At 34.9% G+C, this 24,354-nt stretch overlaps 1 protein-coding gene across 3 annotated transcripts; it reads right to left on the bottom strand.

Moving 5' to 3' along the window:
• Window positions 1–1,175: 1,175 nt before the first annotated feature.
• Window positions 1,176–22,227, bottom strand: LOC124846414 (ubiquitin-like-specific protease 1D). 3 transcript variants are annotated; one of them, XM_047323666.2, is made up of 14 exons: window positions 21,778–22,227; window positions 21,547–21,610; window positions 18,471–18,565; window positions 18,055–18,383; window positions 17,212–17,260; window positions 16,965–17,047; window positions 16,827–16,859; window positions 16,635–16,730; window positions 12,257–12,347; window positions 5,522–5,619; window positions 3,207–3,329; window positions 2,324–2,438; window positions 1,780–1,887; window positions 1,176–1,699 (listed from the first exon to the last, which is right to left on the bottom strand). In XM_047323666.2, exons 1-14 carry the CDS (start codon window positions 22,069–22,071, stop codon window positions 1,520–1,522), a joined length of 1,758 nt encoding a protein of 585 aa, XP_047179622.1. In that variant the 5' UTR covers window positions 22,072–22,227; the 3' UTR covers window positions 1,176–1,519. The 3 variants fall into 3 exon arrangements, with proteins under 3 accessions (XP_047179622.1, XP_047179623.1, XP_087960305.1); XM_047323667.2 differs by having other exon boundaries at window positions 18,055–18,380; XM_088104179.1 differs by having other exon boundaries at window positions 1,518–1,671.
• Between the last annotated feature and the right edge of the window lie 2,127 nt (window positions 22,228–24,354).

The following is a 24,354-nucleotide window of genomic DNA, read 5'->3' as shown; positions in this document are numbered from 1 at the left end:
TACACCATCCAAAAGTCAGTTTTAAGAGTGAATATGAAAATTTTGTATTTATAAAATTGTAGAAGGAAAATGTCAGTGCTAAAATGAAATTTATAAGATTGTTGATTACATCATTTCGGCTTGGTCCAGCAATGGACCGATAAGAACGTGAAGGCTTTCTCTCTATATAGAAAAATACCCTTCTTGAAATTCTTGACACATTATAAAAAATATATGGAACACATTACTACTCTTTAAATTTTATATAAATGTTTTTTATACTTTTATTTAGATTTAATTTTAAAAATTTATAAAATATCTTTTACAAATATTCACAAGTATTCAACTAATAACAGATAAATTTTGGTTTAATGTCTCAATAAGTCCCTATTTTTGTTCAGAATTTGAAATAGGTCCTTTTATTTTTTGGCGTCTCAATTGGGTCCTTATTTTTGTTAAAACGGCGTTAATGAATGTGTGACGTGGCCTGAGGACAGTATTGACACGTGTAAGGCCACGTCACACATTCATTAACGCCGTTTGATGAAATTGACGGAAAAGATTTATTTGCATCAAATTAACAAAAATAAGGACCCAATTGAGACGCCAAAAAATAAAGAGACCTATTTCAAATTCTGAACAAAAATAGGGACCTATTGAGACATTAAACCATAAATTTTTCTATCCATGTCGTCCCTATAAATGAGTTAGGTAGCTTTTTTAATAAAAAAAATCATATTAAATATCATTATACTATAATATCTAAATTATGTTCACAAGCCCATCTATCACTTATCATCACTTAAAATATATTGTTAAAAGATAAAATAAAAAAGAATAATAAATCCTAAGAAAACTAGTGCAAACACATGATAAAACAATACAAAACGAGCTTCAAAATACCCCTATATATAAGATGTTAGTACCTATTATAAAAACAAATCAAAACTAATATTAGGAGCATAAAAATATACCATTTAAATTGTTTTTCATTTACCAAGCCTAAATTAACCACTGCATCAACACAATGGCTCCCTTACCTAAAACATGTAATACTTTAAATTCCATATCACTGTACATCTTCAGACTTTTCTTTCAATCTTAGGTCACAGATAAATGAATGAGGATGTTATAGAATGGATAATTAAGAACAATCACACACACATTCACAAACTAGAAAGCAAAGCTTGGATAACTTGCATCGAAATTATAAAATGAAATTAATTAAGTATAAATAAATGGGTGGATACGAAAGCTATTAACTCTAATAGACAGCTTTGTGCCGTTTCCTGCTATACATTTGGAAAGATGACCTAACCCACAAGAAATGGTTGATTGTTATTTGTTCATACCAAAGGGTCAGCCATCCTTTCTTGTATTAACGACTGCTGCAGTAACCAGGTCGTAGGAAATTATCCAAAAATTATCAGCTCAATGGCTGATGTCTGTACAAACAAAAAAAGCCATTGGCGCCAACAATATGAAAATATCAACAGATTGTTGGTTCAAGGAAATGAGAATTGCAATTCATGATTGCATGTTACGCCATAGAATCCTTGGTGGACTCAACACACTCAGTTGCAGGGCCACCAGATGATGAAGGAGAAGATTCTAGGTCACAATTATCCCTCATTGAATTCTCTAATTTTTCTACAAGCAATTTACGGATTTTCACTCTCAAATTGGAAGCCTCTTCGGGTTTGAACCATCGTTTTCCAAACTGTAAGTTGATAAGTACAAGTCAACAGCAAACCAATTTTTTGAAATAAACTTATATTTGTAAAGAAGCGTAGCTATTACCATTGCCAAATCTTTCTTTTTCAGTCTCTCAGGTGCCACCTCCATGAAACGCTCAATGAAGTACAATACAAAAAGACCACAGTCATACTCATTCTTCTGTTGGGGAACCTGGTGCAATGTGTAAATGCAACACGATGAAAATTTTCAGGCAAAAAAAAAATAATGACTATAATTGTTGAAACAACTGCAAAATAGTTTTGCTGTTTTCCTTTTCATCATCAATTTTAAGAATCTAACTTCATTAAGCTGGACCTGCAGCATCCAATTAAAGTTTTGAAACAATTTTCAATCTCTTTTCACGTGAAGGCTAAACCTAATAAGAAACATAGTTTTCTTGGGAGGTTCTGAAGACGAACCTCATTCCTTTGAATGTAATCACTGAAAAAAACTCTCAAGAACTCCGACACCTATTCTAAATTAGACGTCAAACATTCATTTCACCAAGAAAAAATGGTGAAAGATATGCTTATCTTCAACTTCAAACTATCATAAATAGTATCACTAAGTTAGCACATTACTCTAGATGTACAGCTTGCAAATTTACCGCAATGATCTGACATTCAATTCTACGAGGAAGGCACTTCCATATTCTGTCTGCAATTGAAACATTTGAAGACACATCTTCCCGATCCATATAGTTCTTTTCTTCAATCAAATAGCTACAATACATAATTTCACATTATTAAGTCTTGATGTTTGAATTAAGATAAATGCTTATAGCATATACAGAATTGGTTTGCACCGTTCAAACCATCAATTTTACTGAGGTCACTAGGTCTGGGAGAAAATTATCATACACTTTAAAGGTTCCGACTAAGTGACTAGGTCAGCCACTTTCTCAGAAACAGTCCTTACAACAACGTTACAAAGCCACATAACTAAAGCATAAGTGACCACATTTCGTTGCAGCTGGGAATGCATATAGAATATAAAGTAAAAAAGTCATCAAAAGAATTCCAGTTAAGATTCTGAAGTCCGAAGATATTTAGATGCATAAAAGTTGTGTTGAGAAAAAAACAAATTGCTAGCTAAAAGTTTACAAATGCATAGAAGTGAAATTGAAATAGAATTTGGGTTGTTGCAAAAGCATTCATTTCCATTAGCAAATAATATACTGATATCTATTCCAATGCTTCCATGAAAATGGTTAATCAAAACACGTGATTTTTTTTAAAATAAGACATCATGTATGTAGCTTACAAAACCTTGATCAGATAATCATATTTGCTGACTACAAGAAAACATCATCATAATTTAATAAAAAATACATACATATATATATATATATATCATGCCAACTTCACAAGCACCTTAAAAGTTATAGCAGAGTGGAAGTGGCAAGATGTGTGTTTGAGCAAATTATCATTTGTATCGATGAAATGTTAATGTCACAACATGAGATACAACAATACATACTTTAATCTCACCTTTTAATATTATCAAAAACTGATTTACTAGAGTGAAGACCCAAAGAATCCAAATGAAGTATGATTGGCCCCGATTCATCTTCTTTGTCTGGGATACAAATAATGATCAAGCTCCAGTGAAGGCTGGATATATCAAACATCATGAGTAACAAACCGAGAACTGAGTAAAGGGAGAAGGTAAGATAAAGATATGACAATATGCTCTTGTCAACTACAAAATTTTGGCAGGAAGGGCATAATAGAATAAAGCATAGACAAATGATATAACAGTAGCCAGTGTTAGTTAATCATATGAAAATAATGTTAAGGCAGAAGAAGAGATGCTTAGAAAAGTTATACCAAAGAAAACCAACAAGCATAAAAATTGCTGGAGCATCCAAAATGGGAAACCAACATACAAGAAAAAGAAAATCCAAAATAAATTAGAATAAAATATTTGAATGAGAAAGAGATTTAGGTTACCATTCTCCTGAAGAGCAATAATTTTGGTACTTAACTCTGATATATCTTATTACCTTGCCCGCTATCAAATTTAGATTGGCTTTTGCAGTTCCTTTCCCTATTTCGGCAAACTCCAATTTAATTTACAGTTTCCAACTTGTGATTATATCAATTTATATATACCATTATATCAAATCAGTAACAATGTCATAATGTTCTCTTTGACTCCCTCTTCCTCCTCCCTCCTCTTTCCATCTTGGCATTACTTTCCAGTCATTGTGCATTTTAAAGAAAAAAACTCCCTATGCTATTTTTAGTTTGCATCTTATTCCGCCATATCACCAAAATTTCCTTCCAAAATCATTCAGTATCCTGAGGAGGACCTACTGTCTGCAATTGATTCTGAATGACGCATTTGTCTATACCTCCAAGAACATCCCTTCAAATATTGAAGAATTTTGTTTACTGCCTCTAAATATGTGAATCATACATAAATTGACTAACCACAATAATAGCATAACCATGAGACTGAAACTTCCCACAAGCACTGAAAACAATGGTCAAGATGATGATCTGTAAATGACAAACATCAGAGAAGGACCCTGAGAGTGCAATGCAGGAGGTCTTTCTGGCTCACAGGTTCCTGGGAATTGGGTAGTCTGGTGGTGGCAACTCTGTCAGGGGTGCTCAAAGTCAAATAAAGGTCAATTCCAATTATGGGTATTCCACTGCAAACAAGGAGATGCAGTGTCTATACTACTATTGAAAGGATCAGAGTGTTGCAGTCTTGGGCACAAATGAGGAAGCAGAGCCTCCAAGATCAAGCACTCTAATACAAATTTGGAAAAGAGCTTTACATTTCACCTACTTCACATTACAGCAATAAAACAATTATATATAGGATCCACTAAGCTCCTCCTTCGTGGAGGGTAGTTAGAATTAAATCAGGAAGCCAACAATCGTAGCCAACATTATTTACGAACTGATTTGCACTAAAACAACTTCAAGCTCGAAGTTTGGTGACACCGGATGATATTATCTTGTGATCATCAGCCCTTCACAAGCCTTTCAATTCAGTGGTTCATGAAAGAACTGAATATATTGAAATTGGCTGTCATTTTTGTTCAAGAGAAAGTTCTATTGAAGGAAGTGAACACTGAATCTATTGGTTCCAATGATCAACTATCAAACCATTACATAGTCTCTCGAAATTCAATATATTTGTTTGAAGGTTGGAAAATTTAGTTTATACGACCAACTTTGTAGGGAGAGTGTTCGAAATACGAGCATGAATTGGTTCAGATTCATGTATTATGTAATTTATGCACTTAGAATAGAGAATTCACAAGCATAGGAAGTAGCACTCTAGTTACTTCCCATTGGCCATAAAGTTTGTATATTTATCAATCTTAACAAGTATCCAATCTCTACTACAAAATCATTTACACATTTTATTTCAAGTGACATTTTAAATTATAAATGAATATCTTCAGATATTATAAGTCATAACCCAGTCCAAAGATTTGCATCACCAGCCCCAAATGTTTAGGGAACAAGGAAAATGCCACAAGTACACCAAAATAAATGGATGGACACTTTAACTAGCTAGCAAATACATAACAGTAAGAATATAAATACACTAAGTATATGATGTTTCACTTATGGTTTCCACCACTAACATGCCCACCACTTATAATCAAATAAATTCATTATTTAATTTAATGGAACCCAATGTTTTTTTTATCAAATTTTAGTAAAAGTAAAAATATAAAATAAGGCCTTTACGAAACTTATAAAAGTACAAAAAGAACTTATAAACATTCACAAGATCATCATTTACAAACAAAAGTTCAATGATAATGAAGAAAACTTACTCCTCGTGTATCGGAATCAAAACATACGCCTTCTGAAAAATATTTACACCCTTCCACCATCTTCTGAACTTTGCAAAGATCACATCTCTATCACTTTGCTAGATATTTAACAATAAATAATAAATTAGAACATGTATAGAAAAAAGTACAAATTGAAAGGAATTTAAGGAATGTAAAGATAGAAGTTAATTAAAAGCATCTTTGCAACAAATAGAGAATCAAACTTACAAATTCTCATTATTTTCTGACCCAAAAGACTCTACTCTCTTGTCTATTCAAACCTTCATTATTTTACATTTAAATTAGTTAAGTTTGCCGGCTTCTGAATTATTTGAGGACTTTTTTATAAAAATAAGTCTTATACTTTAGATGTTTGTAATTAGATCCATAAACTTAAAAATAAATTTCAATTCGGTCCCTGGCCCATTTCCATTAGGATTCTATTATGTATCGGAACCTTGTTAAAAAAAATTGAAAAGTTAAAGGACCAATAATTAATTAAACTACTGACTTGGTCCGTGAACATTTTCAATGAGATGCATGTTCTTAATGGAAGTACGGAATCCAGATGCAAATATGCTATATGACCACAATGAAAAAATATTTAAAAGTTCAGGGACCAAATTATCAACATCCAAAGTCCCGCTAGTAGGGATAAATATAAAAATCCTCAAATTAGTCAAGGGAACAGAGATAATTTTTCCTTTAAGGAATAAAGTGTTATAAAAAACAATTTCAATCTCACAGCTCCATCCATTTTCTATTTATAGAAAGGATTGTTGCAACTTTGTCATGTACACACAAGTACTCTTATTTATAATAAAAAGATACAATTATAGGGAACAAAATCAATTAATTAATTAATAACTATAATGAGGACTAACTACTATACCGTATGACTGTCTAGTTAGCCGCAGACCGAACAGTCAACTAGTAGTCAGACGCCTGAACGAATTACCATCAAGATCGAACAATTGTAGAGTTCGACCTATCGGTCAGTTGGCAGGACAATTAACTCTAATGTTGAACAACTTAAGATAAAGTGTGATTACCACCAATTAGGTCGTAATTAGGTCGTTGCTAATCAAAAGCTCACTCCAAAATCTATAAACATACATAGGCTTGAGGTTAGGAGTCGACGAACAATTAACAACAGCTTATGGAACTAACAGCAGCTTATGGATTGGACCCGTGGTGGACAACTGCGAAACTTCAACTAGCACCATGAAACTTCAAGTAAAATGACGACAATGACAAACTGCAAGGACAGGATTGCCATCAAGTAAGGATGGGGTCTGCGGTGGCTGAAAGCGACAAAATTACAAGGACTGTCATCACTAACTAATAGGGTGATGGGGCCTGCAGTTGCTGAAAGGACAAAAGTGCAGTGGCTGGAAACATAGTCCCCCTCATGACAAACGGCGGAAATGATGACGCGTCGATGACAAATCGTGAAGGTGGAAGAACATAATGGTCTCCTTTATTCATCAAAGGACCCAAAAACAGATCTAACAAAGGGCTGGTGAAATTGTTGACTAAGATTTTGAATCTCGCTAGAAATAGACTCCTCGAGCAACCTTCAACCCATGACTTTGATGTTGAAATTCCTTGATATTAACCACCGACTGTCCTTGGAGACTTGTAAATAAATGACACCCAACAAGAGCATCACAGCTACTACAACATACAATGCTAAACACACATCATTGAAGGAGACTAAGGTCATTAGAGCGGGCTAGTTACCATCAACAAAGAGCTAGAACAAATCGAACAAAAATAATCAAGAAACAATGCTGAAGCAGAGGCACGTTTTTTTCTTTTAATAATTGTGGCACATAAGAAAAGAGAAGAAAGAACGTGGTAATGGCAAAAACCAAAACACCACTAGAAACCATTGGTGATGCATAAAGCCCTTCAGAAGAGGCACGAACAATAGCAACACGGCTTGCTTGGTTGCTGCCACTACTCCCTCGCCAATGTGGCACAGTGGAAACACGAGATTGATGGGTGGAATCTGTGGCTGGCACACCTAGAGGTTCAGAACAGAGAGAAGGAGGTCCGACAAGACGAACGGCAATGGCGCAATGTGATTCCGACACCGGGATGGTGGCGTGTGACAAACACACGTCGGAATCTAATCGGAGAGAAGTTGTGGGTGACGACACATGTGGAGGAGAATGAGGCAACAACCACCAGAGATGGGTCGCGCTCCTCGAGGCACACAAAACCCCTAACTTTACCAGAGAAAATGCGACAGCGGCAGAGGCGGACATCGGACAGATGTGGAGCGTGTGGCAGCGCATGGATGAGAACTAGACCTCGACATCGGCGGGGTTGGCCGTTGCTCAAGGAGACGGTCTAGATCCATTGGTCGTCGGACTAAACTATGGCGGTGGCTAGCGGCGGACAGTGTCAGAATGGCAGGGAACAAAGGTTGATGATGACAAACTTCAATGGACAACTCCTCACAGTGGCAAAACAGTGTCAGACGATGGTGGACAGTGGCAAACGGTGCCAGACAGTGGCAAACGGTACCGGACAATGGCAAACGATGTCAGACAGTTGCGGATAGCAATTAGGGTTTGGGACTAGATAGAAACTAGAGTGGGACTGCTCATTGAGGTATTTCAGAAAAGATGAAATTTTTAAGGCCGCTATAGCGGCGGCCACGAGCCACCGACAACAGAAAAGACAGAGTAAGAAGAGACTTAAACAACCTGCTCTGATACCAACTTGAGATTGAAGCTGTAAAATAATTCTCGAGGACTTAATTGATCCCTCTCTTAATCTTCTATTTATAAAAATAAATTGATACAAAATTACATGATAATTAGGGTAACCCTAGACAATCTAATCATGATAAATAGGGTAATCCTAGACACAATATAATCATGATAAATAGGGTAACCCTTGACACAATATGATGATAAATAGGATAAATATTCTAACACTAATCAAACCATATCTTTAAAACTCCACCTCATGATGTGGATAATATATGTCATAAGAGCCAACCTTGTTACATATGTTGTCAATAAGAGAGCCCTTGATGGATTTAGGGAACAAGATTGTGATGGTCATCGAAGCTAATAATGTTAGTGATGATATCTCTCAAGAGCACTTTCTCTCTCATAAAGTGACAAACAATCTTTATGTGTTTGGGTTGCTAATAGAAGAGTGGATTTGACATCATGTATACGAATTTAGTATCTGTTAGGATATTTATCCTATTTTATCATCATTATAGTGTGTCAAGGGTTACCCTATTTATCATGATTATATTGTGTCTAGGATTACCCTATTTATCATGATTATATTGTGTCTAGGGTTACCCTATTTATCATGTATTTGTGTATCAATTTATTCTTATAAATAGAAGATTGTGAGAGGGATCAATTAAGCCCTCAAGAATTATTTCTTTTCAATCTTAAGTTGGTATCAGAGCGGGTCGATCCCGCTCTGGTTTCTGTCTCGTAATATATATCTGTCCGGCGCCATAGTTCTTCGTCGCCCGCCGCTGCCCGCCGCCGGCCACCGTCAACCGCCGGCCACCGTCGCCAGAAATTAAGGACAGAAGAAGGTGAATTATTCTCCGATCCAGAGAGGTATAGGAGGCTGGTTGGCAAACTGATTTATCTCACTATTACAAGGCCAGATCTATCCTTTGCAGTTGGAGTGGTTAGTCAGTTCATGCAGGCTCCATGTGTTGACCATTGGAATGCTCTCATTCGCATTCTAAGGTATGTAAAGAAGGCTCCCGGGCAAGGATTGTTATATGAAGATAAAGGAAGCATTCATGTCTCTGGGTATTGTGATGCAGATTGGGCAGGTTCACCTATTGATGGACGGTCTACAACAGGATATTGTGTTTTTCTGGGAGGAAACATTATTTCATGGAAAAGTAAGAAATAGAATGTAGTAGCTCGATCAACCGCGGAAGCCGAGTATAGGGCAATGACATCATTAACATGTGAACTTATATGGGTGAAACAATTCCTTCAAGAGCTTAAATTTTGTGACATCCATACTATGAAGATGTATTGCGACAATCAAGCTGCTCTCCACATTGCATCAAATCCAGTGTTTCACGAGAGGACTAAACATATAGAATTCGTGAAAAGTTGTTGACCAAAGAAATATGTACTGAGTTTATTGGGTCAAACGATCAACTCGCAGATGTATTGACTAAGTCATTAAGGGGTCCTCGGATTGAGTTTATTTGTTCCAAGCTTGGTACATACAATTTGTATGCTCCAGCTTGAGGTGGAGTGTTAGGATATTTATCCTATTTTATCATCATTATAGTGTGTCAAGGGTTACCCTATTTATCATGATTATATTGTGTCTAGGATTACCCTATTTATCATGATTATATTGTGTCTAGGGTTACCCTATTTATCATGTATTTGTGTATCAATTTATTCTTATAAATAGAAGATTGTGAGAGGGATCAATTAAGCCCTCAAGAATTATTTCTTTTCAATCTTAAGTGTATCTATTTACTCCTCCAAGAGATCAAGTTTCCTCCAATAAGAACACAATATCCAAAGTTGGACATCTGTCATCTTGTCCAATTCACACCAAAGTAACCAATGATTTGGAATTACCTTCATATTCATATATTAGTTTACAACATGGTGTGCTTTCTGTGCATAGAAGGATTTGCATTACAACTTTCCAATGACTATCATGTAGATCTGATAGGTTCAAGGGGTAGTTTAGGTTTTTCAAACTTTTATAAAGTCTGCATGGGCAGTTTTTTAGCAATTTTTATCTAGTTTTTTGGAAGTTCTGTAAATCTAGGGAAGTGGAGAGTCTTGTTCTCTCGAATAACCAGAAGTTGTATGTTTGTTTCAATTTCTCCATTTGGAAGAAACTTAGTGTATGTTTTAAGGTTGTTTCGTATAGGTCTGTAATACCTACCATTTGGTATTCAAAGCCTCATTCTTGGTGAAGTGGGGGCATACTGAAGGTTAATGGAGGCAAGATGGGATGGGTTGGAGAAGATCGTCCACGAACAAGAACACGAGAATAATTGTCGCATCTAGTGGTTAGAAGAGATGTTTCAAGGACTGACAGGGGTGGTTGAATGCCTGGCATCCTCTAGTAAGCATCAAGAGGCCCAAGATTTTGTTGCCATGGATAGCCATGAGGATAATGGGGTAATGAAGAAGGAAGTTTTGTTGGGATTTCTGCCACATGGAGGAAGTTGGACATTCCTGTGTTTGCAGGGGACGAGGCTTATGGGTGGACCAATAGATTAGAGCAGTATTTCTGTTTGAAAGGGGTTAGTGAGGAGGAGCGAATGAAGGTTGTTATGGCAGCATTGGAGGGGAAAGCTTTGAATTGGTTTCAATGGTGGGAAACCTGCCATCCGCATCCAACATGGGAAGCCTTCAAAGATACGATAGTTAGAAGATTTCAGCCAACAAGGTTGCAGAACCCATTTGAAGTTTTGCTTGGCTTGCGTCAAATTGGACCTATAGGGGAATATATTGAGCAATTTGAACAATATGTTGGGTTTGGAAACCTCCCATATGGTGTATGTGAAAAAGGTATCAATTAGACGATAACAATCACATATATTCATTATTTTATAGTACCAAGGTAGTTAAAATCAAGTATGGTTAGCATTCAGAAGGGTTTACAAAATTGTAAATCATGACACACATTGTAGATTTTACTTTGAATTTTGTAAGGGGAAGAGATACATGCTAGGTGAACACTGCCAAATCTAAATTTATTAAGTATACATTTAATTGTATTTCGGTAGAGAAATGCACTTGCACCCAATGCAAGTTACGTGATAAAGAGAGATGTTTGTAATTTACAAGTGCCTTAATTGGCTTTTATTTCAATTGAAACCCATTAAGTCAAGAAGGTGAACACCGCAACTCAAAACACCCTTAATTTTTAATTGGGTTCGGATTTTGTTTTAATTAAAACCCCCATTCACCAAGAAAGTGAACCAGTGCTACGGCTGCAAAAGAAAATGTGAATTTTAATTGCATTAGTTTTTAATGGGCAGTGGTGCCAGCTAACAACACACATAACAAGGTGAATTTTTAATTGCATTAACTTTTAATTAGCTTTAGGTTTTACTTGAACTGAGTTCATACACCCAAAGAGGTAAACGGTTGGTGGAGCAGACAACACAAAAACGACCATCCACATGATTCGAAGATTTGAATCGGAAATACTATGCAAAATTGTAAGATCTTACGATTTTATGTGTAAAATTTAGATTTTAACTATAGTTCTGGCACTATATTGATGTTCAAATACTATGATTATGATATTTCTGTACGAGCCAAACTCTTGTAAGTTTACAAGTCAAGTCAAGGCTACATGCATTCCACAACTTGACAAAGAACCAATCTTGCCTATGGCACAAAAAAGCAACATGAAGTAAGTTTCAAGAAAACTACAAAATGTATAAGTCACTAGTTTTGTTGTTGAAGGTTATCGGGTCAGCAACTCACATTTTATGCATTGCTGACATTAGCTAAATCCCAGATTTATACATTCAAAACTATCAAGAAAAACCGAAATTTAATAACTCAACCAAAAATACCAAGATCTGATTAACCGATACTTAAACTAGTCATGCAGCAAACATTTTGCAATGTTTTGAAATCAATTATGCATTATATAATAATGCTTAAGAGTCTACTTCCTGAAGAAAAATAATCTGTTCATGCAGATACAGCAATGAATTAAAAGATAATTAATCACCTTGTATGAAACGGCTTCTTTGAGCTTCTTGTAGAAATATGTATTGAAAAAATGGTAGTCAGTTGTCAACAATACTTGCTGCTGCAAATATCTATATCCAATTGAAAATGCCATAAGTAGAGAATTCAGAAACTAAACAGAGAAAATGTGTCCCAAGGACTATTATTGCGCTGCAGTACATAACTCATGTGTTCACCATAATTAAACCTAAATAGAGAAAAAAAAGCAATCATAACATAAACAGTCAGTTTAATAGGTAATAACACAGAGTAGTAATGACTTAATCTATTCCTAAATATTCAATCTTCAATCTGTAGATAAATGTTTAGTCAAACTCATTGGTATTACTAAACAACCAGCCTCAAGCTTTGCTTTAAGCTTAATTAAACAGACGAGGAATTCACAAGTTTACAAACTTGGCATTTAAAGCTTACGAATACTTTATTCCTTAAGGTATACTAAACAACCAACCTCTAGCTTGGCTTTAGGTTCATTAAACAACGGAACAAATTAGCAAACTTTACAATAAAAACTCCTGAACAGTTTCCTCTCACTGTCACTGCGTTTAATTAGTTGCATACAAATAGGCTAAAAATTGAGTGGAGAGCGGAAATAGGATGCGGATAAACTTTGTTTGGTAGTTGGAGGGCCCCACTGTGTTATTTGCTTGTTAAAGTGCGGAGAAAAAACCCAGAAGTTGGCAACATGTCTTCACTTTCCTAAACTACCCTTACTTTTTCAATTGGCTGCTCCATTCTGCTTTGCTGGATGGTCAAAACATCAACACTAAAGTTTTAAGTAATAGATAATGACTCTTTTGGCTTTGCCTTGGCTTGGCTATATTTCTGAAATGATAAGGAAGAAGAGTACGGTGCTTATCAAGACAGGTGATGTCCCTAGATACGCAATTGTCATCCAGGAAATGTATGTAATCAATTATATGAGAATAGTAATATATTAAATACACTCTGTTGCCCATTGATATGCAATGTCATCATTGCATAATCAATTAAATGGCTTGTCCATTACTTGTGTGCGTGTAAGGGGTAAAATGGAATTTTTATACATAATCTAATTTTTCTCCTCTCCGATATCACGCAACAACCTTACAATAGTTTTTTTTTCCAATTTCTCTTGAATCAAATAACTCAATTCCACCCTATTTCCTATTTATTTCTCTCTGCTCTATTTTTCTAACCTATTTCCATCCACTTCATTTCATTTCTTCATGCATTATGGGAAGGGTGAAGTGCGATCGATGGTGGATGGTGGATGGTGGATGTTGGACTATGGCGAGTTGGCAGACAGCCCAAAATTCCACCGTATAAATATGGAGGATGGTGTTGTTGGGGGCATATAACCAATGTATGGCAGACAAAATAACATATGCAAAAAACTGCATAAAGAAAATTGTAAAACAGAATTGGAGAACATAATTGAAGATGACAGATTTTAAAAAAAGCTAAAAATATAACAATTTAAAACAGCAAAAGATTCAAAATACTTAGCTTCAAAAGAAATCTCCCCTTGAAGCTGAGGACACATGTGAAAGGATTTAGTTTCATCAAAAATAACATCCACGGAAGTAAAAAAACTTTCGACTTAGAGAATGGTAACAACAATATCCCTTTTTATTATATGCATAACCAATGAATATGCATTTAACAACTTCAGAATCTATTGACTATGGATATGGACAAGTACATACACTCAAACACTCGACTATGAAAACTAGAGAGAAAGGGAATAGATGGAAAGAAGGAGGACACAGACTCAATGGGACTTAAGCCATCTAGAACCCAAGAGGGTAGTCATTTAATAAGATAGGCAACAGTGAGGATAGCCTCTCCCCAATTAGATTTAGGGACACAGATTTGGAAAAGAAGTGCCCTTGTCACTTCAAAAAGATGCCTATTTTTTCTTTCAGAATGTCACTTTGTTGTGGTGTGTCCACATATATGAATTCATAAACAACACCATTCTCGGAAAGGAATTTAGACATGGCATGATTTACATTCCCTTCCATTATCAAAATCCAAACATTCTTTCCAAATTGTGTTTTTAGCATTCGAAAGAATCTAACAAATAAGGTAACACTTCAGATTTTTCTTTCGTACGAGTACAATCATCAATAAATATAACAAACTATTTACCACCAAATACACTAGAGTTTGATTGTGTTTTTAGCATACGGAAGAATCTAACAAATAAGGTAACACTTAGATTTTTCTTTCATGAGAAAAATTCATATAACAAGGGTACAATCATCAATAAAAGTAACAAACTATTTAGCACCAAATACTAGAGTTTGATGTAGGCCCCAAATGAAAGAATGAACCAAATAAAAAGGACGAACACTCTTTGTATTACTAGAAGGATATGGGCACGATGGTGCCTTGCAATTTGACATACATCACATTAGCAGATGCAGGGCTCCCAAGATCGGGAGCTCTAATTCCAACTTGAAAGGATTAATCTGAAAGAATGAAGATTCTTATTTAATTGATTAATATGAAATAGTACATCAACCTCTATATATATAGAAAACTCTAACCCTAAAGTAATAATTACAAATAGATCTCTACAATCTTCTAACAACTTCTAGTAATGCACTTAACATCCTACTAACAACAACAAATATACATACATACATATATACATACATACATATATACATACATATATACATATATATATATATATGTGTGTGTGTGTGTATGTATATGCATATGCATATGTATATGTATGTGTGTGTTGTATTTACACACAATTGAAATTTAAGAGTATTCAAATGGGCCTTAAAATCTATGAAATGGGTAATTTGATGTTTTCATCATTCAAATGGGCCTTGAAATCTCGTCACATTGGTCTTTGAAGGACAAAACTTGTGTCATTAATCATCAAAGGACCAATTTAATCAATAAATGAGCAATGTGAAGTTTCTTATCTCATTAGAGGTTCTCAGTAAGCGTTTGTCAAAATTAAAATTGTTAGATATATTATCTTTATTTTATATTTATCTTTTATCTTTAGTTAGTTTGTTATTATTTCTTATTTGTATTTTGGGCTTAGCCCATATTTCTTCTATTATAAATAGAGGACCCTGTGTGAATATTCAACACACGGGAGATTAATCTCATACATAGATTTTACTACATTTTACATGGTATCAAAGCTTGGTTCTTTTGAGGAAAAAAAAAAATTTGTTGTCACTACACCCGCTGCTACTGGAAGCGGCACCATCTACTGCTACCAACGGCGCCACCGTCTATCACTGTCATTACCGAAGTTCTAGTTTCGGCTTTTGATTGTCTTGGCCAAGCGACCACCATGCCATCAACGATGCCTTCATCGAAGCTCCTATGCGCTCTGTGGATTTGCTCTCTTTTCCGTCGTGCATGGTGGCTAGCTAGTAGCAATTCAGAGCGTCGTTTTCCTCTTTCAGGTTCATCATGCATTATCGCACGTCCCATCTCCTCTCGGGCAACTATTCAAAGCATCAAGGTTTCTTTTTTTCCTTTATCAGGTGCCTTGATTGGTGAATCTTGGATTTTTATGGTTTCTCTCTCTTGTTCATCCATGGCTTCTTCCATTGTCGTCTCTTCTAACCTCCTTTTTATCACCATTACATTTGACCCGTCCATATATGTTTTTTCTCCCATGGAAAAGATGGCTTTTGTTAGTTTATTTATAGTTGTGGTGGCTCCCCAACAATGACCTCTTTATCCAGGATGTCAACAATGCATTCCTCAACAGCGATTTGCAAAAAGAGATTTACATGGAGCAACCTCCCAGATTTATCTTACAAATCATTAGCAATTTGATGTCACTCGAGTGCAAAAGGAGATATTTTCACTAAGTCTTCATGGATTATATTAGTAACAAATTTGGTACATACAATTTGTATGCACTAGCTTGAGGGGGAGTGTTAGATATATTATCTTTATTTTATATTTATCTTTTATCTTTAGTTAGTTTGTTATTATTTTTTATTTATACTTTGGGCTTAGCCCGTATTTCTTTTATTATATGTGTATATTCAATACAAGAGAGATTAATCTCATTCATAGTTTTTACTATATTCAACAAAACATGAAGAGACTAAATAACTCGAGCAGAAATTTAAAAATAAGCATAGACAATCCCCTATAATTTATTTAAGAACCAAAAATGTTCAATCCTCTTCTTCAATGCTCTATCAATCAAGCATGCATTGATTTATGTTTTTTTCCATCAATTTAAAATTAAATACAAAGAGTTCAGGGTAATAAAAGAAAGAAGATAACACGATTATGCAGCTATCTCTTCATCACAAAATGAAACTCTTTTAGAAGGACAAGCAAATGAGAAACTAGAGAAGGCTAACAACTAGACTTACTGAATGTAGAAGTTCATTATTGTTGATGTTAAATAGCCTTCAGGGGCAAGGCAATCTGTGTCTTTGTAACAAATTTCTACACACTCTGGATCATCTCTGAACCATCACAAGAAAATTCGACAGGTCATGCAAAGCAAATAAGAAAAAATTATAGTTGAATGACCATTTTATTGTATTATTCTTTAGAAGTACCTTGATGGAAAATAGATCTTAGCGTCTTTCAGGCTGAAAAGAAATGGACAGGAATCAAATAATACAAAGAATTTTATGGGAATTTGGCAGAAGATGAAACAAATAAACAAAAAATTAAAGCAAACTATATTCACTTACTATTCAGGAAATTGGTTTTCAGTTTTCTCCACAATATGAGCCTCATCGTCATCGTCATCAACATCAAGAACAATGGGCTGACCCTGTTTAAAAAATGTAAATACTGGTAAAGCTAAAGACGTGTCAAATCATCAACAAACTACTGATTAAATTGGGATTTAGAACTTTTTGTAACCAACAACTACAACAGCCACGTGTACTGAGCTAACTATAATTTGAATGGATATATAAGAAAAAATAGACACACCTTCTTGGACCTTGAGCCATCTAATTGAATTGCCTGAGAAACGTCCTTCCTAGCATGTGGGTAACGAGTAAATAAGGATCCAACATTATGAATTCATTCAGAAAACCTAGCTAGAGCCAAAACTAACAAGCCATATCACCATCATCTTCAACATAAATAGAAAAGGGTGCGGAAGAGGAAATCATATGAATAATTTTCTGTAGTAAATGATGACGATGTGATGACCTTTGAACAAAAACTTTGTACACAACAGGAGTGAAACATAATTGCAATACACAGCGCAGTTAACATTCATATTTTGTAGTAAATATCATAAATGCACTAATTTAAGTATGAAAGATCATAAGTTACACTAATCCGTTCCTGTGACATAAAAATAGCTCAGATAGATATTAATAAATCATCCTCTAGCTATCCAAAGTGACACTTCAACACTATGGAATACTTGGAATAGCATGGCAGAATTCCTCTCAGCCCCTAAGAATTTATAACAAATAAAGGATTAAAATTCAAATCCCTGATCAAAGTACCATTGAAAATTCATTGGAATCACATGGAGAGAATGAAAAATACCATTTGTGCATATGGATGAAATGGACTAGCCTTTATTGTGCATCCTCAAATATCCATAGATACCAAACCAAATTTAAAAGCATACACAACCTCATAAACCAATGGATACACCCCAAGGCATATATCTAATAGGCATACAGTCTAAAATGCACAACATAAGTTTTATGAACCACAAAAAATACATTTCAAGAAAAATAACGATGGCAAAACAATTAATGTTACCATTCCAAAAAGCACTGGAATGAAAAACCACAAGATGTTTTTACTTACACTTTTGGGTAGCATCTTGACAGATTTCTCCCAATATTCCGCAGAGAAAAAGTGGAAGCTGCTCTACAAGTTTTATCATCACTAAAAGTATCATGTTTAGAAAGTTTACTAGGACACTGAAACGGCAATTGTCTTGATGATGAACGATGTCTCTTTCTTCTTCTAGAGGTTCCACGGTCTGGTATTTTCCGGTTGTCAGAATGATTGAAATGTGACGTCTCTTTTCCAAATGCATCAGAAGCTGCATTTTCTTGCATTTTCTGGTTCTCACAAAGTTTGAAATGTGATATCTCTTTTTTAAATGCATCGGAAGCTGTACAACTAGTCTGCTTAACAAATTAAAGTCAGGTAATGTAATCTCAGGTGAGTTAGAAGGAAAAAAATTGAGTATTTACAAATTATGCAAAGGACCTTACACTATTTTCCATTTTTTTAACAAAGTAAGATGTAAAAATGGATAGCGGTTGAACTTGAGATGACAAAGTCTCTTCTCTCAAGTCATTAGACACACCTACAAAAACAATCATTTCTTAGAATATAAAAGTCAGGTATTTTAATTGTTCAAAATCATTAATTCTATATTTATGGAAACAATAGTGGCTTATAGGCATATAATCTTTTGACTTAGATATCCTATATTTGTGAATGGCTAATATAAATAAGTTTATACCACTCGCAACCACCATGTAATGTAATAACTTGAATTATTTACCCCATTAGCTTTACCTGTATGTGGTATACCAATGCTTTCATCAAAATGATAATGCACATGAATTTTACCTCAACAATTTACAGTGCCAAAGGGCATTCATCAAATATCTTATGCCCACACACCTCAACAAAAAGGGGCTGATTAAGGGGGGGAAATAGGCATCTCTCGAAACCATTTTGACTCTTCCCATCCACGATTATGCTACCACCTATTGTTTGGGAAACATTGTACTTTCAGTCTTCTACCTCATCAATCACATGTCATTCTTTGTCCTAAATGACAAGTTCCTCATTATGTCCCATTTCCTTATTCACCTCTTCATACACTTCCTCCTCATGTCTTTGACTCCACTTGCTTTGTTCATAATCTGAATCTAGGCCTTGACAAAACTTCAATGTGATCTATCAAATATACCTTCTTAAGATATATGATCATATAAAGGTTATTAGTGTTTCTCTCCTACCCTTCAAAAGGTATTTCATTTCAATTAATATATGCTACCCTTATTACGAGTCTTCTCACTCTTCTTTGACATGTGGAGTTAGTACCCCACTCTTGCCCTCACTTTCTTTTGTTTCTCATGATGAGTTTGAGGTTCACCATGGTGTTCCCCCAATGAAGCCCCCAATTATGAGACCCCTTCAAACATATCAACATCAGCAACAACCTGTTAGTAATATTACACCATCCTCTATGACAATTTGTGAAAACATAGCAAAGGTCATTCCATACACGTCACCATTTCCATCTTCTTTACTAAATCTAAGCCTACCACCAAACATTGATGCGTGCATGGCTCCACGAAAAGATATTTGTTCCACTTGCAACGCACTTCCTCACTATGTTAGTCTTAGCTATCATTGCCTTTCTTCTTTGCATTATCATACTCTCCCCTCTTCTTAGTCTTCTATGTCTACCCCTAACTCTTCAAGTGAAGCATATCTCATCCAAAATGGAAGTAAACAATGATTAACAAGACATGGGCACCCCAAAGTAGTGGCAGATGGGATTTGGCTCTTCTTTCCCAAGGCATGTTTGCTTTTGGGCGTGATTAATTTTACACCCCTAAAGTTGGTAGTAAGGGAAACAGTGATCATTTCACGGTTATCCAGTGGCAAAAGGTTACACCCATATGTATGGGCAAGACTATATTGATATTTTCTTTCTAGTCGGTAAAATTGTTTTTATCATACTATTCTCCATGGTTGTCATTCGCCATTAATCTCTACCAATTGAATATTAAAAATCATTTCTTGCACTTCAATCTTAATAAAGAAGTTTACATGGAGCATCCTCCAAGTTCTGTTACTCAGAAAGTCTTATGACCATCAACTTCACAAGTCCTTATATAGACATTAAGTTCTCATGCTGTTTACTATTATTATTTTCAGCTTTGTAGAAAAAAAATGTCTCCCAATATCACATCAACCTCTAGAACATATTCTCCCATCTTTTCTAATCATATTGTTAGTATTGAGAAGATGGACAAGTCTAACTATCCCACTTGGGCTTCCAAAACCGGGTTATGGTTAAGTGGGTTTGATGACAAATCACATCTCAATACAACTGTTGAATCCGTTCCAACAGAAAATTGAGAACAATGGATAAAGATCGATGTTCAACTCCATAGTATTATTAAATCCACTATTCACACCTCACTCAAACCTAATTTTTGTCCCCACGAGACGTGCATCAATTTGGATTGAGGTTTGTGTCCTTTATACCAATGGCACCACACAACGTTTGTATGTTGTGTGCCAAGATCTCTTAATGCTTCTTGCTCCACGACATCTTGATGGTCTTGTTTGCTTATCTTAGACAGCTTCATGCTGTCTTACATGATTTTAATGAGCTCCTTCCACTATTTTACTTACATTGGACTCAAGTTTAGATACAAGTTAAAGCACAGTGTAAGAGACGCTAGAGAATACGAACAAGGAATGCCTAAATGTGGTTACACAGGTCAGCAATGGATGGAAACTATTGAGAACAGACATTCAAAATAGAGCTAGAATGCCATGGAAGTCAAGGATGGCTAAAGAGTTACCCAAGAAGGATGAGTGTTTATGACAGAATGCGGACAAGTGCGGGAAAAGTATGGTTTCATTTGAAACCTCTACTTGACTAAAAAATATGGGGCCATGGAAAATTCACAAAATTACTCCCTAAAAAGCCCTACCTTGATATCACAACTACCCAGCTGAACTAGAGCTTTTGCTGCTAGACAGAGTTGCAACTGCTCCAGCCACCGGATACCGTACTTTCTCTACTACTCAAAACCAAAACGCCATTTGAATTCCAAATTGCCCAAAAGCATATCTGCGACGCAATCCCACTATAGCACAATTAAAAACCATTACAGGTATAAATGCCAAAACATCAGGGTTCCAATGTTGATATTTGTAATCTCATAAGGACAACAATTTCTTCTTTTTCCAAGAATGAACAAAAATGACACTTGGTAGACTTAAAACAAGATATTTTTCCCATCTTTTTACCATAGAATCAATAATAGCAGGACCCAAATACTACGCCATTGCCATTGCATACCAGAAGATCATTGCACTAAAATACACATATACATCAGTCTCAACAGTCACTTTGTTGGAGTTGTCAGAAAATATCATTAGATTCCCCACCAACACCAAGCTTGACTTTCAAGTTTCAACCATATTATGCGTTCCATTTAACTACCATTGCCATGTAAAAAAATACAATCCTACATACTCCAGCGTTAAATCATCGCAGAAATCGCAATACAAAAGGGGGAAAAAACCTACCCTTGGTAGCAGCACTTGAGCTTGTAGTTTGTTCGGGCTGCGGCTTCTGGTCCCCATCAACTTCCTGTTCTACAAAGGAAAACCAAAAAACAGACAAAACATAAGTAATCAAACTAAACGCAACGAAAAAAAAAACAAATAACACAAATTAGACAAACAAATTATTGGAAAAACCCTAGAAAATAAATAGTTCAATCAAACACCACATGACAAAAACCGAGAAAGCAGAACCTGGCGAAGACGCATCAATTCCCGGCGACTAAGTTCCTTCTGGTAGCGGTCGATGGTAGCGCGAAGCTTGGCGCCATTGTCGGGCAAATTCTTGCCAGTAACGTCGAGTGTTCTCTTCATGCTCTGAATCGACTCCTTCAGTTTGTGATCAGGAAGAGCGCTGAGGTCGTCCTGATCAGAGGCCATGGAGGAGGACGGCACGATGACGACCTCCGGCGGCGGCGAGTCGTGTTGAAATTGTTGGTCCCAGTCAATGGAAAGAGGAACCTGCGGTTGTTGTCGTTCCTCCTCCATGCATTTGAGGAGAGTGAGTGAAACTGTTTGTTAACTGTTACCTTACTTGTAAATTGTTCAGGGCGGAAATAGAAGATGGAATTGGTGGCAGTGAGTGGCGCGCCACCACTTGTGGGTTAGCTCTTCCTCTCTTTTGCCTCCCGTCTGTCTGGCAAATTATTTTATACGTTCTTCACTTTGATAATGTATCTATTAAACTAATTTTTATATTGTTACTTTTTAATTAAATAATTCTATTATGTAATAAAAACCAATAATTATTCTAATAAAAAAATAGTTATACAATTTCTATATCACAAAATATTAACATAGCTTACTTGTTTAAAAATAATTATTATTCTCTTAAAATTATTTTCTTCATAAAATTTTACTATTTTAATGTAATAAAAATATAAAAAATATACAAAATAAAATAAAAATTTAATTTAATGAATGAAATCTAAAAATAATAATAATAAATTTTATTTCTTTTAACATAAGAAGAGTCATTATGATAAGATATAAGGAAAATTAGTTTTTTAATTACTTAGTTCACTGGTTTCAAAGAATAATAATAATAATAACGAGTATAGAAGAATTGAGAAAATATTTAATTTGATATTAATAATTATATAAATGTTTGTTTCTTTAACTAAAAAAATATATATAAGAACATATAAAATAAAGTATAAGAGTTTATAGGTGTTTTAAAATAATAAGATCAATTATTTAAATATAAAATAATTAAATAATATAAATAGAATTTTACAAACACGTTTCATTATCTAAAATATTTATCATTCTTCTAAAACTCATTCTCTGAGTTTTCTCTCCATTTTCTCTAAGATTTCTAACTCTTGAGTCATCTCTTTGACAATTAGAGGTACCTAGACGATCACTGTAATGAGCTATTCTCCTTTATCTAATCAATTTTTCATACAGAGTAAGTCAATTTCTACTCATTTTTCTCTTTTGATTTTTAATTTAACACACATGCAAATAGATTGAACGCATGTGCCACTCAATCTCTTTTTCTAGTTCTTTGTCGATCAATGGCCTTAAAGATCTACCCTGATCATAATTCTATGGTTTGTAGGTATAGATAAAGTGGTTTTAGCTAAGTCAAGGGTAGTTACTTTTTAGAGTTGTATAAGCTTTTTTACTACGTAAAGGAAACTAACTATTATTTTTTATTTTTTATCTAGAGATCTTTTAGTTTGTATTAATGGTTGAAATGTAGTGAATTTGATGTTTAATTTGATGAGTAATTGATAACATGTATTGGTTTTGGTTAATGGATGATTTGTAGACGGGAATTTGGTGTGATGCTCGGTGTTGTCAAACCCGAGAGCCTCTAGGCTCTAGAATGTTGAGTGTCACTTTTGGCGCTGAGGGCCACGAAATCGGTGAGCTCTCTGATTTTAGGGAGTTAAGTGGTGAGTTTAAGCGTTAAGCGCCAGTGTTTTAGCGTTGGTCACCCAATTAATATGTTGAGTTTATGCTTCTTTTCTTTTATTTTCTTATGAAAGAGTGATATATTGATACTAAAATGTTTGTTTGGTGATAAATGTAATAAACTATAAAATAGAGTATTAAAGTTGGTACATGTTTTAAAATAATGAGATCGATTATTTTATTTTATAATAATTGAAAAATATAAATAGAATTTTCTAAACTCGTTTCATTACTTAAAACACCGGTTATCTCTTTAAAACTCTTTCTCTTTGTTTCCTCTCACATCTCTCTAAGATTTATCATCCCTTGATCATTTGTTTGATGATCAAGAAGTTCCTAGGAGATCACAGCTGAGTTATCTTCACATCTAGCCAATCAATTTCTATCATAGAGCAACTAAAGTTTCAACTCTTTTTTCCTCTTTTGTTCCTAACCTGTGTTTTATAAGAATCAAGTATCGTTACATGTGTGATCTTGCTTCTTCTACTCGTTCTTGGTTAATCTAAAGTCTTAAGGACTTTGTTCGCTTCCAATTTGGTGTTTCGTAGGTTCATCTAAAAATCCCTTGCGTTTCAAGCAATCGGCAGTACGTTTTTAGAGTCAGACAGTTTCTTGTGAGGTAAGGGAAGCTAGACCTTGTTAGATTATGTTTGTGATGTGAAAATGATTGTTTATTTGAATGATCAATTAATTTGAGTGAAAATATCTAAGTTGATGTTAATACAATTTGTCTTTTTATGATGATAATTGATTTTATGAATGTTGAATGTTTGGTATAGAGTAATTAACATGTTGCTATTGTTTTGATTATCTTTGATGAAGATGTATAATGGTTTGAAATGAAAGGCA

Source organism: Vigna umbellata, chromosome 1 (genome assembly GCF_029865625.1).
Source record: "Vigna umbellata cultivar VRB3 chromosome 1, Vumbellata_1.0, whole genome shotgun sequence".
NCBI lineage: Eukaryota > Viridiplantae > Streptophyta > Magnoliopsida > Fabales > Fabaceae > Vigna > Vigna umbellata.
This window is presented reverse-complemented; position numbering and strand designations above follow the sequence as displayed.

Coding starts and splice junctions, on each gene's coding strand:
- LOC124846414 (XM_047323666.2), bottom strand. CDS start 22,071: ATGGAGGAGGAACGACAACAACCGCAGGTTCCTCTTTCCATTGACTGG. Junction 17,261..18,054: donor TCAAGATGCTACCCAAAAGT/GTAAGTAAAAAC, acceptor CCCACATGCTAG/GAAGGACGTTTCTCAGGCAA. Junction 3,330..5,521: donor TTGATTCCGATACACGAGGA/GTAAGTTTTCTT, acceptor TGATATATCCAG/CCTTCACTGGAGCTTGATCA.